Source organism: Sus scrofa, chromosome 6 (assembly GCF_054392235.1).
Source record: "Sus scrofa isolate SSC_HxYL_T2T_F1_AM1 chromosome 6, Sscrofa_HxYL_maternal_Yorkshire_Landrace_v2.0, whole genome shotgun sequence".
Lineage (NCBI taxonomy): Eukaryota > Metazoa > Chordata > Mammalia > Artiodactyla > Suidae > Sus > Sus scrofa.
The window spans coordinates 165,160,939-165,180,381 of record NC_139388.1 but is presented as its reverse complement, the minus strand read 5'-3'; the positions used below and the strand labels follow the sequence as shown (position 1 = coordinate 165,180,381).

At 36.8% G+C, this 19,443-nt stretch overlaps 2 protein-coding genes across 11 annotated transcripts in view; both read right to left on the bottom strand.

Moving 5' to 3' along the window:
* RAB3B (RAB3B, member RAS oncogene family) overlaps positions 1-19,443 on the bottom strand; it is a 580,278-nt gene that overhangs the window by 32,599 nt on the left and 528,236 nt on the right. The window lies entirely within an intron of this gene.
* EPS15 (epidermal growth factor receptor pathway substrate 15) overlaps positions 1-19,443 on the bottom strand; it is a 136,258-nt gene that overhangs the window by 46,438 nt on the left and 70,377 nt on the right. For all 10 annotated transcript variants that reach the window (XR_014808272.1, XR_014808273.1, XM_013999405.3 and 7 more), the window contains exon 13: positions 5,637-5,709. Coding sequence is in view for 8 of the 10 variants with exons in the window: in XM_013999405.3 (XP_013854859.1) it covers positions 5,637-5,709 (73 nt within the window). In the remaining 2 variants the exon portion in view is untranslated. The remainder of the gene's footprint in view (positions 1-5,636; positions 5,710-19,443) is intronic.

Here is a 19,443-nt window from a genome sequence, read left to right as displayed (position 1 = left end):
AAACCCAACTGGTATCCATGACGATGTGGGTTCAAGCCCTGGCCTCAGTAGGTTAAGGATCTAGCACTGCCATGAGCTGTGATGTAGGTCGCCGACTGGGCTCAGATCCAGGGTTGCCGTGGCTGCAATGTAGGCCGGCAGCTGCAGCTCTGATTCAACTCCTAGCCTGGGAACTTCCATATGCTGTAGGTGAGGGCTCCCTGGAGCCCGTCAAAAAAAAGCAAAAAACAAAAACAAAAAAACCCCCAAAGCATAGGTATAGTATATCTATAACAATACACTAGTATATATCCATACCTAAAGAATTATTAAAGAGAATAAGGGGAATTCTAAGTATTTTGGTAATCTTACAGAAAATGCTAATGATTCAATTGATTTTTTTAAAAGTTCTATACACTAATCCAAAAACTAGAAATAATCAGGTACATTTAGTTATGTTGGCCTAATTCTCAAATGGAAGTTATAGGAATACTCTTAATATAAAATAGGACCAACTATAGAGCAAGATGTTTAAGTCAAAGACCAGAGAGAGGGCGTTCCCGTCATGGCTCAGTGGCTAACAAACCCGACTAGCATCCATGAGGAAGCAGGTCTGATCCCTGGCTTCACTCAGTGGGTCAAGGATCCAGCATTGCCGTGAGTTGTGGTGTAGATGCAGACACAGCTCAGATCCTGTGTTGCTGTGGTGTAGGCTGGCAGCTGCAGCTCCGACTTATCCCTAGCCTGGGAACGTCCATATGCCGCAGGTGCGGCCCTAAAAAGACAAAAAGACCAAAATAAAAAATAAAAAACGAAGACCAGAGAGAGGGAGTCTATTAAACTAGGGTAGGTGTTAGAAAAACTCCCTAACAGCCTGCTGTTATTGCTCAATCATATGCTTCTCAGCATGTTCTAAGAGCATTATCACTAGAAAAAGAATGTTGAGCTCATGTATCTAATTTTATTTCCACCCAAAATAAGTCATCCCTTTTCATCTAGGAAAAAAAAAAAAACTAAGTGAATTAACATTTAAAAAAAAAAAACATGGGCAATTACTATAAACTACTAAATATTTATTGATAAAGTATAAATAATTGGGAGCTTCTCTTTCACGAAGGTAGTATGAACAATATGGAAAAGTCTGACTCTTTGCAATACCAACTGTGCTCCCAATCCTTTCTGCCTGTGCTTTCTGGATGTATCTTCTCCTATTTTTAATTTCATGCACAAAATTAAAGTCTATTCATTTCTACTGTCAATAGCTTCCTTAAATTTACCTCCATCTAAGAATATATTACTATATATAGTGAAAGATCTGATCCAAGGTACAATTTCTAAGCTTAAGGAGCTCACAATATAGGCTGTAAGAAGCTGGAATCTGTAACATACATACTAAACTAGTATACTAAGATAATACGCTAGACGTGCCATATAAGTGGATACACACTCCTCTGGGAGTTTCAACACAGGAAAGACAGATGTAGACTACGGGGATATAGAGAAGGGAAAGTTTAGAGAAGTGTTGAGATTTGAGCTAGATGTTAAGGCATGGGTAGAATTCACAAGAGCAGGGAAGCAGGGAATATTCTAGACTGCAACAGCAAAAGGTGGGAATAAGGAAGAGAATATATGGCACACAGTTCAGAGACAGACAATCAAAAACTAAGTACTATAGGAGTGTGGTCTCTATTTTATCTTTTTTTCCACTTTCAATATTCCCATGAGGTATGACATCCTCCCACTATTAACAGAGGCAGTGGGCAGCAGTACAGATTTTCACATCTGAGACTCACGATACTAAAACTGGTTTAGAAAGAAGGCAAGAAAATGATGGAGTAAACACTTACAACTTGAAAAATTTCAGTGGAGTAAGCACTTACACTTTCAAATTTTCAGATGTTAGGTGATAAGGGCAGCAGTAATAGAAAGAAATACGCTTGACAAATAGGGAAGTTCAAATCCTGAAGCCAATTTTTTCAACAATATGGGACTCATTTTAGTCATATTGGCTTTGAAATGATAAACATCAAAATGCCTAACCAGAGATGTGAGACTGAACTCAAGAGAGTTAAGTAAGGGCTTGGTAAATATTTGGGAGTCATCAGAATATGGATGACAGGGGTATTGAAAAAAAGACAGAGGGTGAGTGGGAAGTATGTCTGTCCATCCATGGCAGAGGCAACAGAAGCAAGGGGTCAGAGAGGTAGGCAGGGCTACGACTATGTAGGAGAATGCAAGCCAAGAAATCTGTAACTAGTGCAGGAAGGACCAATGGATTTGGCCTTAAGATTATTCCTGGTCTGGGGAGAAAAATTAAGCACAGCAGCATGGGCGAACAGGAAAATAAATAGCGTTTCTGCAAGGATAGGAAGGGGGAAAAGGGCCACAAAAGGAACAAAAATTGAGAAAAATAGGTCGGGAGCTAGAGTGGCAGCAATAGGAAAAAAAAAAAAAAGTATTTTAAAACTGGTGAGCGCTATACGCAGATAGCCTGATGTGAAGATAGAAGTCAGAGAAGAAGGAGCATGATGATCAAGAGTAACAAGGAGACAGCAGTTTTATGTAGAATAATACTATTAACTGGAACACGTACTGAACTCTTAGCCTGTGACAATCACTCTCAGGTACTTTACAGCAAACTCTTCCCTGTTACAGAAGAGAAAACTAACGTGTAGAGGGGTTAAATTTCTCACTTAGAATCACAAACCTCGAAAGAGCAAAAACCAGGAACTGAATTCAAGTTTCTCTGATATCAAGTCATTCTTAGAAACGTCTATGCTAAAATGATGAAAGCATACATATGAGGGTGAATTCCTAAATATTTGTTGACCACTCTGAAGAAAATGTTAATAAAATTGTACATATGCAGATTAAGGTAGGAAAGAACGTGGGTCTACCTTCTCCCTGTAACAACAGTAAGACGTGCACATCATAAACATTTGAGACAGAATGGCCTTTTATGGTTTTTCTGCCCTTGGGCCACTTTGGGCCTAACTTCTGCATAGAACTTGATGAACTAGCAGTATATCTCACAAGAGTTAACAGTGCCCATCTCAGAATTTGAAAATAATACTTGGTTTGGTCTCCAAGAAAAAAAAAATACTGAACTGTTTAAGTTTTCAAGATGGTATTCATGGAGATCATTAATTAATTTAGAAATTAATTATGTAGTAGTTTCCTATTTTAACTGAATTAAGAATCTACATAAATGTTAAAAAAGAACTAGTCTTTTGACACTTGGGTCACATCTAAAGAGGCTCAAAAGTCTGGTTTCTCTGCTTGAGATATGAGCTTACATAATCACTATCTGACTTTATAAACATGGAGAAAAGGAGGACACTTAGGAAAGCCACGTTTGGATGAGGCAGACAGACAGACACTTATTGATAGGTCAAAGTTCCCTTCTGTCACCCGACACCTTCATTTTGGCATTTTTCATTAGCACCTACATTAGAAAGTGGTATCAAAAAGAAACACTGAAGTTCTTTGATTCTGAAATTTATTAATTATGTTTAAGATAAATGCAACAAATATAATTCTTTATATTTATTAATAAGCTTTAGTAGAATGCCTTCTGCCAGAGAAATCAGAAAATAAGCACTAGGAGTTGAAGTCAGTTACAGATCTTAATTACCTGTGTTATTCCCAGTCTGTGCCTTATTACCAATGGGTAAATCAAAGTTAACCCAATAAGTGATGAAATATACTTATTACCACCTTCAGGTAAGTTGTCCTGCTTCAGAAAATTGAAAATAATCATTGAACTGAAAAGTTTTAATTACTCGTCAGTGTCAATTACCCATGTCATTCTTAGTCTAGTGTCTTCATTCACTACCATGGATAATACAAAGATACCTGTACTCAGCTGGTATGAGTAATGAATCTACTAATGCAAAGCTTTAATCCAGTGTTCTTTTCCAACGAACTTTATGCTCAACCACTACAACCCGGCCTGTACTACCCATGCTCTAAGACACCTTCTACTTACAGCACCTTATGCAAAAAAATTCAACAATTTAGACTTCCTCTGCCAAACATATGTTTTGGATTCAGCAAAGCTTAAAACTAGACATATACCTTACCATCACCACTAAGTAAAGAAGGACAAACATACAACAAAGAAATTTTAACTGTAACAAAACTTCTATAAATACAAGAAATCAAATATTCAAGGACAGGTCAATTAGCCTGAAAAAAATGATGCAAATTTTAGTGTTCTTCCAAATTGGCTATTTAAAAGTCACATCCTCAAAAGATGTAGTAGTGAAAACCCATAGATTGTTTTACAAATAATAAAATATTGTCTACTGTAAAAAATCTTTGTACTTTCAAACATTATCTGACTAAATTTAGAAGCTGTCCAATATTGTATCAGTAACTATCTCTATCCAGATTGAGAAAACTTCTCTAGATGATTTTATCTTCCATTCTTAAAGCTATTTTCAGCAACAACTGCTTAAGGTCGATATGACTCTTTTGCATTTCTCAGGAAGCTCAAAAATTGCACAAAAATAATGTAATTGAGGCAACTAGTCCCTGTGTTACTAACACAAAGAAAAATATCTTAGTGATGGTCTCCTGACTTTGCATCAAAAATTCCAATATATACACATTTAAGTGCAATAGCAGAATGAACTTCTAACAGAAGTCTCTCTCTCCCTGTGGCTTCTTCCTCAATCTCTCAATAAATCATTTCCCCCACCCTACCACAGTCCACCTGATAGACAATCTCTGGTGAATGTGCTACATGAAAACAAAATCATGGATCTAACAATTTCAGAGCTTTCGTCTATTGGAAACTACCAGGACAAAGAAATCCAACATACAAGTAACATGTTAAGAAATGCCCATCTATGAGCCCTTACTGGCAACTGCTATCAGTGCTTCGACATCCAACATCCTGTATGTGCTGGTGCAGCATTCAAGAAACGGTGCCCCAATAACATGGTCACATGCATTGCTTATTGCTCTAAATGCAACGCTGCCCAATTTTCTATATTTTTAATGTTTGAAGCACCTCTTTTGTGCCATTTCCCAATCAGAAACTGAGGTTTTATTGTCCTTTCCCATTTGTAAAATGAAGCTACTTTAACACTGCACATAGTGAAAATAAATTAAATCTCTTTATGCCAAAGTTTAAGATATCCTGGCTACTAAGCAACTTATAAAAGGCTATTTTAAATTGTTCCATAACGTTTCCTGCCCTGACAGTATTATGAGAGAGCGTCTCATAACACTAGGTCCACCAGCGAACAAAATCTCACATCCATGAAAAAGCAATTTGCGTTTTCATGATGATGATGATGATGATGATTTCACTCATTTAATTTCACTGGTGTAATAATATTTATATCGTAAGTCATTCAAACTGAACCTTTAAGGATATAATATGTAGATAAATATCATCCTAAAATACTTTAAAAACTAGAAATTTATGTCAAAAAATACTGCTTTATCATTGTAGTGTAATCTTTGCAGGCCAGAATTAGGTGAGAAATAATCATTCTGCAAAAGATAAATATTTATATCACATAAATAATAGGTATTCCCTTGACCTACTCATCAACACCACAACCGTCACATAGTAAATGACCCCATACAATTAAAATAATCCTCCTAAATCAGAAACAGAACACTGAATGTTATAGTTCACATACCTGAACCTCGCTTGTTCTCTGTTTAATAGTATCTTCTTTTTCCTTAAGGTCCTGTTCCACATTATTCTTTTCCCTAGAAGACCAGCAAACAATGCAAGAATATTTGAGAACATCAGCTACAGCCGGTATGCTTATCCATCCTCCTAATCCTGAATCGCTTTTTAAATACATAGTGAAACATTCAATTTTTAAATGCAGGGCAGATTTTTCTACCCTCTTTTAATTATTTATGGAATAGAAATCAATATAAGCTCTGTTTGTAAAAAAAAAAAATCGCTTTCTCACTAAAATGTGGTGAAAAGAGAATAGATTAAAAAAGGAAGAGGAGAAAAATAATCAATGAAACACTCAGGTTTCTCTGATCTCACTGTTGCTATGGAAATGCTGTCCAATGAAAATTGCTGGTGAAAAAAAGGAGGGGTTGCATCAGCTCTATAAGCTTAACCCTTAAGTACCACTGTCAAGTGAAATGAAAATGGCTAAGAGAAACAGTCAACAATATTAAGGAAAAGAACATTTACTGAAGTGTTAATTTCCCCTTAAATCACTTGTGAACACCAATTTTAGAATGAAACAGCAGAGAAAATAGAAAAGATTGTCAATGCACAGGCCATTTGCTCTACTAAACATCACATCTGCTCAAAAGCTATTTTAGGACCACCTATCAATACCAACTGATCAAATATATAAAACAATGTATACTAAAAAAGAATCATCAGCATTTATCTCTATTCCTCAGATCAAACATGCTAGGATCCACTTTTACTTGGACACTCATCTAAAATCTTATGTGCTTCCATAAGCGCTGGATTCCTAGTGAATGAATCTTAAGCAAACTTAGATTCAGAATTACAAAACAGGTTTTTTTTTTTTATGTAATAAATTTAAATGCTCATTTATATTGAAATCTCTTCCCATCCCACTCACCCACACACTTCTCCCTTTACTTTCTTTTCTTTTCCACAAAATAAGAGAAAAAGCCGTAGAATTCTATAGCAATACATTTCTGAGGTGGGGGATAGGTAAAAGGCGGCATCATGAAGGAGGGCGGCAGCATTCAAGAAGTTCTCCAGACTAGTACTATAGAGTTTCTTCTAAGAGCTTCATGACTGTATTTCAGTTTTGTCCCAAACATAACCCAAAGCCAAGCTCAGGCTCCATTAAGCTGAGGTATAAAAGTGAGAAAATTATACCAAAGGACATATTTAAGAGACAGCTGCATGCTACATTTATATTTCTCATCTTTTTAAGGTGAGATTTTATTTATTTATTTATTTATTTTTTTTTTTTTTGCCATTTTCTTGGACCACTCCCTCAGCATGTGGAGGTTCCCAGGCTAGGGGTCTAATTGGAGCTGTAGCCACCAGCCTAGGCCAGAGCCACAGCAACGCGGGATCCAAGCCGCGTCTGCAATCTTCACCACAGCTCACAGCAACGCCGGATCCTTAGCCCACTGAGCAAGGCCAGGGATCGAACCCACAACCTCATGGTTCCTAGTCGGATTCGTTAACCACTGAGCCACGATGGGAACTCCATAAGGTGAGATTTTAAATACAGACAAAACTCAACTTGTTTTGGATATGTAGGTGCAATGTTCTTAAGATTTGTATGGGAGAAAAAAAAGTACAGTAACAAAGCATTTGTATACTGTTACTTTACTTTAAACACTTGAGATGGCTTCATCACATGGGTCAAAATGTTGGTCAAGATGTTGTGGAGATTTCAAACATTCTCCTACCAAGCGAATCACTGTTGCAGCTCAGTACTCCCATACCTCAATCTACTTATTATGCAAAGGTCACGCCCCACTTCCAACCCTTATAAAATTAGGCAAAATTGAAAAATAGAAAAACACAGGAAGAAAAACCTGAATATACTTGACAAATTCTGCAAGTTCAAACCAGAAAATTTTTTCTTTCCTCATTATGTGAGCAGAAGAGTGTTTTCAGTCCTACTGCAGCAAGTCAAAGATCAGTCACATGAAAAAGAAGCCCCCTCCTCCAACCCATCCTCAGAGGCATTCCATACAAGGTCATCATCAACTCAGCTCCTCATTTCTGACAGTAGATTTAACAAAAACAGAAAACGCTGCATTGTATCACAGACCAAAATTCCACACCCTAATGTGCATGTCTGCATTCAATCCTTTCTGCTTTGCTGTTCATTCCTGTTACTGAGAGTATCTGTTCAGAAGATCAAGTGTGAACACAGGAAAACAGGGTTGCAGGAAGGCAGTGAGCTGACTTAGCACAGCCAAGACACAAGACTGGGAGAGAAAAAGAAGGAAGCCCACTTAGTGAAAAAAGACTGCAAAGGACTGTCAGCTCTAACCAGCAAATAAAGTCTATTGTTTGGGTAAAATGCAGGAAGCTTAGAAAGTACAAATTTCTCTTCATGATTTTGGGTGTTGGAGGGGTGGGGAGCGGTGGTGATGTCTTCAAACATCCTAAAGATTATTCCCAACTAAATAAAATATGGGAATATTTAGGGATTGATTTATCTTAGTCCGAGATCAATTAAATTTTCAATCTACTTTTATCCAGTAAGATTGTGCTCTCATAATAACTTCTTTTATTATCAAAACCAAGTACTATAACATGTATTACTAAATAGAAATCTTTAAGAATAGTAAAACGAATAGTTATACTTTCTATAAAAAATATTATGAATGAAAATCTGACCTATAAATCAGACTGAAAATCAAATAATTTTCTCATTCAATGATCATTTTGGAGATGCTAAATTGTTATTCTGTGGTATTCCACTGACTGTTAGCCTCCACAGCTGTCCTTCTCATTGCAGGCCAGCAGATATATCTAAACACACATTTACATAACAATGTTTGGCCACACTCCTTACGTTCTCCTCTCTTTCAAACAAAAGGTACATTTTTTCTAAAAGTGATGGATATACATCCAATACATGATTGTTCAAGCATTCTGTTTATTATCAGTAATTTTACAACTTAATTCTTTGCAAGATTCTGTGTGGTTAGATGTAGTTTCCTAAGGTGCCTATCAATATATGTGGATAAGACAGACATAATATATATCTCAAAGACAGGTGTGTAAGCATTTTGCCCAAAACGCTGCTCAGCTGGGATATCAGGAAAAGCTACTGCCTTCAGCTTACTAACTTTGAGAATAGGGACATGATCCTACACACCTTCCGTCTGAGACTCTCTCTCTGGCCCTGCTCACTCCCCAGATGATGGCACATCCGAAGAATCCACAAATACCCAAGCCAGAAAGAAAGGCCAGAGAGAGCTCTCTCATGTTCAAAAAATGACTCTTCTGATTCCGAGAACCTAGTATTTACCTGAACAAGCAAGAAAAGCAAAGCCCAAGCTAAACTTCCAGTATATTTTTCTAAACAATCCTGAAATTTATAAAAATCCTTTGGGGTACATTTAACCCTAAAAGTGTTCTTATTATTGAATAGCTTTAACTGGAAATAAATCCGACAAGCAAACACAGAAAAGTACGCCTTTTTTATTATTATTATTAATTTTTTTTGTCTTTTTGCCATTTTTAGGGCCGCTCCCACAGCACATGGAGGTTCCCAGGCTAGGGGTCTAATCGGAGCTGTAGCTGCCGGCCTACACCAGATCCACAGCAATGCGGGATCCAAGCCATGTCTGCGACCTACACCACAACTCACGGCAATGCCAGATCCTTAACCCACTGAGCAAGGGCAGGGATCGAACCCGCAACCTCATGGTTCCTAGTCGGATTCGTTAACCACTGCGCCACAATGGGAACTCCAAAAGTACACCATTATTATGTAGTCTTCAGCACCTGCGTCTTATGGACAACAAGAAAAATGGGACTAAAAACTGGAGACCTAGATTCTAATCTAGCTCTGCCATGAAATAACTTTTCTGACTCTTGTTAAGTCACATGACTGTTCAGGCTTCAATATCAGTTTTTACTATGCAGATGCTAATATCTCTACCTAAGGTCTTAAGATATGCAAGGTGAAATGTGTATCATGTAATTTTTTAAAAAAAGGCAGGCTTTAAGCCTATGCTATGGTTTTGCTTTACTCAATATTACCATTACTCAGAATTTTAAATAATATTGATGGAGTAATCTTTAAATTTGCTAAAAGGAATTATGGGGTACAAAAAGTCTATAAAACATTAATCTTGTCTAAATAACTCAAAATAACCACCTTCTACTTTTAGCAACTCATTACATAGTTTTCAAAACATAAGACTCAGAGTAAAACAGGCCAGAATTCAAATACTGGCTCCATCACAGGTCATCTTTGTTGAATCACTGAGCAACAGCTATTTGTTGTGGCTGACCCACCCCTCTCCTAGGACTCAGCGATCCATCTTTTAGGAGACTGCTTCTCTTTCTCTATTATCTTCCTACCCTTATAGTTCAAGTGGAAGATGCCACCTTTTTACGGACTCAACCTCTCTGAGCAATAACTGGCCAGGGATAAGCTCCTGATCAAAACTTAACCAGCACAGTTCCCAACTTCATAATTATGGGATTACCTCAAAACTGGGCCCAGGACCAAAGCCAAGGCAGTTGAAATCTTTATCTAGGATGCCTTTATTTGGAATTAATGGAAAAATCATTATTACCACTATCATGGCTACTACTACGACTACTACTGACAATAATTATTATAGAAACCAGCACTTATTAAGTGTTTACTACATGATAGGTATTAAGTGATAAGTACTTTACATGGATTGTCTCATTCATTCTTAAGAAAAATCATTCTTATGAAATGATGAAAAAAGACAAACATGCATCTAGGTATTGTTGCCATTTGTTGTCAGTCTAAAGAAGAATACAATTTTTACACAAAGACGCTGCGGTGAAATGCAGGGAAGAGAGAGGCTTTTTTTTTCTTTTTTTTCTGGCTGTGCCCATGGCATATAAAAGTTGCTGGGCCAGAGATCAACCCCACACCACAGCAGCTGCAGTGACAATACCAGAATCTTAACCTACTGCACCACAAGAGAACACCAGGTAGGGCTTAAGCCCTGGCTCTTATCACCCTCTATGATAGCTACTTTTATGTATTAACTTGTCTAGGCCATGATACTCAGATATTTGGTCAAACACCAGTCTGGATGCTGCTGTGGAGGTATTCAGGTAAAATTAACATTTAAATCAGTAAATGTTAATTTGAGTAAAGTAGATACTCTCTATCGTGTGGTGGGCCTCATCCAAGTTTAAGGCCTTAAGAGAAAAAAACTAAGGGTTCCCCCAAGAAAGAGGCAATTCTATTTCCAGACTGTCTTCAGACTTGAGCTCATCAACTCTGGCCTCAACCTCCAAGACTATCAGCCTATTCTACAGATTTTAGAGTCGCCAGCTCCACAAGCACACGAGCCAGTTCCTCAAAGCAAACTGAAGATAATATCTACCTTACATAACATATGTGAGGATTGTTGTGAGGAGTGAAAAAGAAAATACACAATGGAACCAAATATATCCTTATGCAACTTTAAGACCTACCTATTGGTTTAACATACAAATACTGAATTCTACTACATACCTGCCACTGCTACACTTTAGGGATACAAAAAACAATGAGATAGGAACTTGCCAGTAAGCATATGTGAGGGGTTGGGCAGGAAAACATAAAAGGATAATTACAATTCAGTGTACTGTGTGCTATCACAGGTAAGTACATGGTGCTCTGGAAACACAGAAGATGGGTACCTACTTCCCTGGAGAGGGTCAGAATAGGCTTCTTTGGGATCAGTGAAGACAGGATCATAACTGCAAAAAAAAAAGCTGTGCAGACTAAGTGGTATGTTATCATACGGTATTTCAAAAGAAATTATTCCAGCCTGAGAATGCTTTGTGAAGGAGATGAGACTTCGGGTAAGCCTTAAAGAAAAGAAGGAATGTTGGGTAGAAAAATGGCACATCAAATGCAAGGAGCTTATGCAAGAAAACAAAGAGCATGTCAGCAAAATGGCGACTAAGAGGTAAGCCAGGAAGAAAACTTCCCAAATTTGATAAAATACACAAATCTACCCAGGAAGCTAAATGAATTCCAAGCAGGAAAACTCAAAGAAACCCACACTGAGACAATCATAATCAAATTGTTGAAAGATAACGACAGAATCTCGAAAGCAGTAAGAAAAGACTGTTCATGCACGAGGGATCAGCAAAATGGTTATCAGTGGATTTCTCAGTAGAAATTCTGAAGGCCAGAAGCAGTAGGATGACATATTTTAAATGCTGAAAGTAAAAGACAACAACAACAAAAAAACCTGTCAACTGAAAATACTCTATCTGGCAAAACTGTCCTTCAAAAATGAGGGAGAAATTAAGATATTCCCAGATAAACAAAAGCTGGAGATTTTATTACCATTAGACCTGTGCTATAAGAAATGCTAAAGAGAGTCCTTCAGGTTGAAATGAAAGGAGGCTACTAGACCATAACTTAAAGCCATATGAAGATGTAAAGATATCCAGTGAAGACAGATGCACAGAAAAAACCAAAAATCAGTATTGTCATAATTTTAGTTTACAACACCCCTTTATATTTTCAGTAAGATTTAAGACAAATGCATGAATATAGTAATAAATCTATATTAGTTGATACATATGGATAAAGATAATTTATGACATCAACAACATAAAGTGGAAATAATAGGGTTACAGGAGTAGAATTTTGTATACAAATTATATTAAGTTGATATCAATTTCAATTAAATCATTTAGTTAGGAATGATAATGTTTTGGAGATGAAGAGTGGTGATAGCTGCATAACAGTGTAAATACACCTATACCACTGATCTCCATGCTTAAGAATGGTCAACTTTATGCTATGTATATTTCACCATGACAAAAAATTAATAAAAAAGAAAAAAGAAACCAGAGGGGTGAGAAAATTCTAGATAGTAGACTAATTTTATCTAAGATGGAGGGATTATATGTGACGAAATAAAGCTTGAATGATAGATAAGGGTAAGATTATAAAAGAACTTCAGTACTAGGTAAAGACATATAGATTTTTAATATACAGGCAATGGGAGTCCCTAAAGATTTCTGAGCTGTGCTTTTTTGAACTCTGAATGGCATTTTTAACAACACAGCTCTGCTTTCTCTGCTAGCTTCTGCTTTGTGGGAGAAGAGAGGAAGCAGAAGCTCCTGTTACTGAGAAAGCTGACGACAACTGTTAAAAAGACAATAGAACACTCTGACTCTGCTTATCTTGAGAACTGTCAAAAGTCTTGAGCTAGATTACAGTAACAACTATAGACAGTTGATGAGAAATTCCTGGCTTGCAATTTAAACCAGTCTGAAAGTTAGATGGTCTTTCACTCTAAGAATTCATATTTAGTTGACAAAAACTTAAGTCAAAGTTTGTAAGTAGACGTTGATTTGTATCTTAAGTTTTTAATTTCTCTAAAAGTTGCCTTAAATATATAATTACTGTATGACTATGTATTATTTCATTCTTTTAACTGTTATTGAATATCTACCATATGCCAAACAAGATTAAACTTGGGCCCCTACTTATTGTTTTCTGGGAAAATGAGCATAGCCACTAAGCATAAAATTGTAAGATTAACTGCTATAAAAGTTTAAGTGCATTTGGTCCTATGGGAATAACCAAACTTTTGAGTTCTAAGAGGCTGGCTGTTTTAATGAGACTTATTTTTGAAAAATAAGTCAGAATACCTTCATGGGCGCAAATTGTTGAAAGGAAAGCCTAAATGGAATCAGGAAAAATAGTCTGTGTGGTATTGCTCACATGACTACCACCCTGTCAGTGGCAGGATCCAAAATTACACGGTTCATTTTTTTAAAGGAGAAATATTCATGCAGCATCCCTTGTGATTTCTCCTTTTTCATTTCTTATTTTGTTTATTTGGGGAACAGTGTGGAGGTACCTTAGAAATCTATACATAGAACTACCATATGACCCAGCCATCCCACTCTTGGGCATATATCCAGACAAAACTTTCCTTAAAAACACATGCATCTGCATGTTCATTGCAGCTCTATGCACAACAGTCAAGACATGGAAACAACCCAATGTCCATTAACAGACGACTGGACTAGGAAGATGTGGTACATATACACAATGGAATACTACTCAGCCATAAAAAAGAACAAAATAATGCCATTTGCAGCAACATGGATGGAACTAGAGACTCTCATACTGAGTGAAGTAAGTCAGAAAGAGAAAGACAAATACCACATGATATCACTCATATCTGGTATCTAATATACAGCACAAATAAACCTTTCCACAGAAAAGAAAATCACGGACTTGGAAAATAGACTTGTGGTTGCCCGGGGGGAGGGGGAGGGAGTGAGAGGGATTGGGAGCTTAGGGTTAATGGATACAAACTATTGATTTTGGAATGGATTAACAATGAGATCCTGCTGTGTTGCACTGAGAACTATGTCTAGATACTTAGAATGCAGCATGACAATGGGAGAAAAAATTATGTATACATGTATGTGTAACTGGGTCCCCATGCTGTACAGTGGGAAAAAACAAGTGTGTTGGGGGAAATAACAATAAAAAATAAATTTAAAAAAAGTAAACAAGAAGTGAAAGTATTTTGCAAACCCCTAATAATTAGTTTATTCTACTTATCTCGTAGGAAAAAAAGAGATGAAAAAGCTGACAGGAAAGAAATGTAAGACCAAGATTTAGTTTTCTTAATTTAAAAAAGGGGAACAAAATTGATGGGGAGGACTCATTTATATTACCTCTAGAAACACTTCAGGACAGTGCCTAGCACACAGTAAGTACTTAATAAATGTCAGCTATCATCATCATCATCCAGTCTACTAATGTAAAAGTATAACACTTAATGGCTTTTTGGAAAGACGCGATCAAATGTCCAGAGTGATGGCAGTTAGCACTTAAATATGTTGGTAAAGACTGATTCCTAAATCCTCAGGAGCTGACATTTCTTGGTAGATATTTTTGGTTCCCAAAGTGAAACACACCCTTAATAACTTTTGCTTGCTTGCTTGCTTATTTATTTATCTATTTTTTATTTATTTTTAGGGCCTCACCCACAGCATATGGAAGTTCCCAGACTATGGGCTGAATCAGAGCTACAGCTGCCAGTGTATGCCACAGCCACAGCAACACCAGGTCCCAGTCGTGGCTGTGACCTATGCCTGCAGCTCACAATGGCAGGCATATGCTGGATCCTTAACCCACTGAGTGAGGCCAGGAATTGAACCCACATCCTCATGGACACCAGTCAGGTTCTTAACCCACTGAGCCACAATGGGAACTCCCAACTACTGCTCTCTTAAAAGAGGTAAGAGCCCCTTAATAAGCTACCAGTCCCACAAAATAATGCAAAGCAAGTTAAAATGTATTTTTATAGAAACCAATTGATTCAGACCAGAGTGATCCATTAGAAATATAAAGTAAGCCACATATATAATATTAAATGATCTATATATTAAAAAGTAAAAAGAAGCAAGTGAAATTTATTTTAATAAATTTAATCCAAGGTACCCAAAATATTCATATTCTTCTTCTGAAATTCAGTATATGATACTAACAGCACATCTTAATTTGGATCAATTATTTCAAGTGCTTATACCCACGTGTAGCTAGTGGCTACTGTATTAGCACGGACTCAGACTTGAGCAAGGAGGGTTTCAAATAAGGGAAGTCTCTCTAAGCAGAGGTCTTAAATGATGAACCATGTACTTCAGGTGAAAATGAATTAAGCTGCCTCCTTATTACCAGAAAATATGCATGCTACAATCTACAGCTTATTCGATCAGTAACACCACTGCTGAGGAAGTCACGATTGAGATTTTCTAGCATCAATACACTACAGGGCCAGGAACAGATCAGGTTGGATTTCATAAGCAAAAGAATTCCAGATCTCATGGTGTAAGCAATGCTCTCTCCAGAGCTAAGGGTTTCTCACAGTATTTGAATTGAACTAAACCAAAAACATATTTAAAAAAAAAATCAAACCATATGCTAACATTGCCATAAATATTTTCTAAATAAACAGTTCTTAAATATGATTGAGATAGAGATCTATATATTTAGGAACACAGTTCCAATCTCCAACTAGTGAAGAAAGCATTTATGCAAGCTAATAACTCCAACCAATGTCTGCTGAGCCCCTTGCAGTGAATGCTATGCTCTGAGTGCTGAGCTAGGTTTGTGGAATGATTATAATTACCAATATGCATTGAGAATTTACCATGTTTATAGTTTCAGGTACTATACTAGGCATTTTAGATGGTAATATTCATATTTCCATTTTATGGATGAAGAAACTGAGGCAAAGACAGTTAAGGAATTTGTCTAAGTCACGAGGAGTCAAACCAGACAATCTGGTTAGAATGTTCATGGTCTGAAATAAATATCATAGCCTAATTAGAAATAAGGAGACAGCTGGTGCTATCACACAATGCTCAGAGGCTAATGGGGAAAGAAATGTAATTCAGAACTGTCAGCGTTCCGAGAGAAGGAGATTGAGTGCTTTCTGAGCTGAGGTGGATACCAAGGAAAGTTTCTTAAAAAAGACTTGCCCATTCCTCATCTGAAAAATCAGGATAAAACTGCTTACCCTTCAGCTATGCTGCAAAAATTGAATAAGAAAATTTATAAAAAAACAAACATAGCACAATGCCTAATCACTATTATTGTAATCATCTATCCTGTTTACTGGCCCAAGACCAGAATGACACACTGGTCTGACAGGACGTAGCTTTTACTTCCTGATATTAGTGCTAAAAGGACAGAGACAGGAAGGAAGGAGAAGCTGGTAGACGATAAATAAATATTTTAACTCCAGCCTCAGCATAAACTACCACCACCACACTATCTAAGTGACTGAAGCAATTTCTCAATACGTTTCGCCTTTCCACTGCCAAGAACTTCTCTATTTACTTTCAGAACAAGGGTTCTTAAAAATGAGTCTGCAAGAGTCTAGGAACTCCTGAAATAAATGCCAAATGGTGTACATGGATGCATACATTCTTTTTTTTCTGGAGGCAAAGTCTAATAGCCTTCAACAGATTCTCACAAGAAATCCTTGACACAAGAACAGGTTGGCAAAATATGAAAAATCAGTCCAGGAACCTTTGTGTCCCTGTGAGGATTAAAAACTCTTTTGTCTATTAAATCTTCTTCTATAGCCTTCAAAATAAGCTATTACTCAGAGATCTTTTGCTTTATTTCAACATTTAGTGATGATTTCTAGTCTACTATAAACTTTGCAGGAATTAATCTGGGAAACATTCTAATATTTATAACATATTTTGATTTATTCATTCAACCAACTAACCTATACTGAAATTTTGTGATGTCAGGCACTGTGTGCATTAATTTCCAGACATATCCAACAGAGTAAGACATGGTCCCTGCCCTGAAAGAGTACAAATTTGGGAAAAAAAAAAAAACACATTTTAAAAAAAATCATGCTAAAATATGGTGAGTACTATGATACAAGAATTATGTCTCTAAGTAGAAAGTAAAAAACAACTACCAATCAAGGTTTTAGGGACAGTTTGATAAAGATGATATTTAAGCTGGGCCTTAAAGCATAAATAAAAGTTTATAAGGTAAAAGGCATGCTTAGGCAAAAGGGAACAATAGGATCAGAGGCACAGAAGAATAAAAATTGGCAGCGTGCTGAGATGAGAGGTAATAAGCCCACCCATCATATGGCTGGAGAAGAGGAATGAAATTCAAATGGTAGATTGGAGCATTATGCTGAAAACTGAGAAAGTATACAAGAGCAAACACACAGTGACTGTTGTAGGAGCTTTAGAGTACCATGGTGGGAGATGATTCTACTTTATTGTGGGAGGTGTCTGAGTCAAAAGAATGTTAAGGATGCCAAGAGAACACCACAAAGGAAAAGACTTTATGCCATACTCAGACAAGTGAGAGAAGTCCAGTTGGGGATGGGGCGTCCCTAAGGAATCACAATTTTATTTTATATATCAGTTGGAGGAAGGATGGTCTCAAGGAATGAAGAAAAAATTCAAAGCAGACAGTCAATTAGGAGGTTACAACAGTGATCCAGGTAAGAGGTAAAAGCTAAAACTAAGAAAAAGCAGAAAGGACAAGACAGTTCAACATTATTGAAAAAGTAATTTTCTCTGTAATCTATTATACAAGCTATATATATATATACATATACATATATACATACATACATACATATATATATACACACACACACACACACACTACATCTGTTATGTAAGCTAAGCAGCAGGGATTTAACAGTGAAGAAGCAAACAGCCCCTATGATTAAGAAGTACATATTTCAGTGAGATATCCAAATAAAGCAGACAACCATAATAAAGGATGGTAAATGCTATGACAAGTGTAAACTTAAAAACTGGAGTTCCCTGGTGGCTCAGTGGGTTAGGGATCCAGCATTGTTGCTGTGGCTCAGGCTGCTGCTGGAGTGCGGGTTTGAGCTTTGGTCCCAGAACTTCTGCATGTCATAGGCATGGCCAAAAAAAAAAAAAAAAGTCACAATATAATATAGACTCTTTTTTCCTTTAGGGCTGCACTCACGACATATGGAGGTTCCCAGGCTAGAGATCCAATTGGAGATATAGTCGCCGGTCCATGCCAGGGCCAGAGCAATGTGGGATCCCAGCTGTATATGCAACTTACACCACAGTTCATGGCAATGCCGGATCCTTAACTCACTGAGCAAGGCCAGGGATCGAACCCTCATCTTCAAGGATGCTAGGTGGGTTTGTTAACTGCTGAGCCACTACAGGAACTCCAAGATAGACTCTTAAAGTTACAAATATCACATCTCAAGTTAAAAATATCAGACCAATTTAATCTGATAGATTATAATTTAAATCCCTATATAGCAGATGTTGAGGGAATCTCATAAAAATTTGAAGAAACTTGGAGTTCCCTGGTGGCTGGCTGGGTTAAGGAACCTGGTGGTGTCAATGCTGTGGCTCTGGTTGCTGCTGTGGTGAGGATTTGATTTCTGGTCTGGAATCTTGGCATGCCTCAGACACAGGCAAAAAAAATTAAAGAAAAAAAATGACAAAAAGCCATTCTGCCTCATGTTCTTAAGGTCTTATACTTTCAACTAGACTAGAAACTTTGGCGAATAAGATATGAAAACATCTTATTTTCCGACAGACAACAAAGAACATTCTCTACCCAAACAACTCTTAAGGTTGTAACATAGCTTTTTATATTTTCACTGATTTTCAGTGCTCAAAATGTTATTCTAAGAAATATTCTTTTCTTTATTGTGCTTTTCTGTATTTTCCAATTTTTATGAGTATTATAACCATAACTAAGGGGGAAAAATGAATCTCGGAAAGCACCATATTCAGTACATATTCATCACAATTCCATATTCTGCATGTTATTTATTTGCAGATTTGGTTCCTGGACTAAAATTAGATATCTTATCTGAAAGGCAAATGAATTAAAAAAAATCTGTTTAAATTATTTTTTTCCTGTTTTGTGTCATACACATCACATCCTGATTTATTAATAAAAGATTTAAAGGCTAAAAGGTAGTACCATGGCACAGAAAATATTGTCTTCACAACAGCAAAGCCAAGGTTTATAATGTAATATCTTAAAGACTTGGTGGTAGTGACCTAACACAGCCATTTAAAAAGTGAATTTTAAAAACCATAATTTTAGCATAGGTAGATAAGTCTTACTATGACATTACTGAAGTTGACAGATGATGGGAAGTTCACCTACACTGTCGATCTCGCCTAAAATAAAAGCCTAGGGAAAACATTTTCACAAGTGTCAAATCAGGTATTATACATTTATAAAACGTGACTACAACGTAAAACTTAAGGTT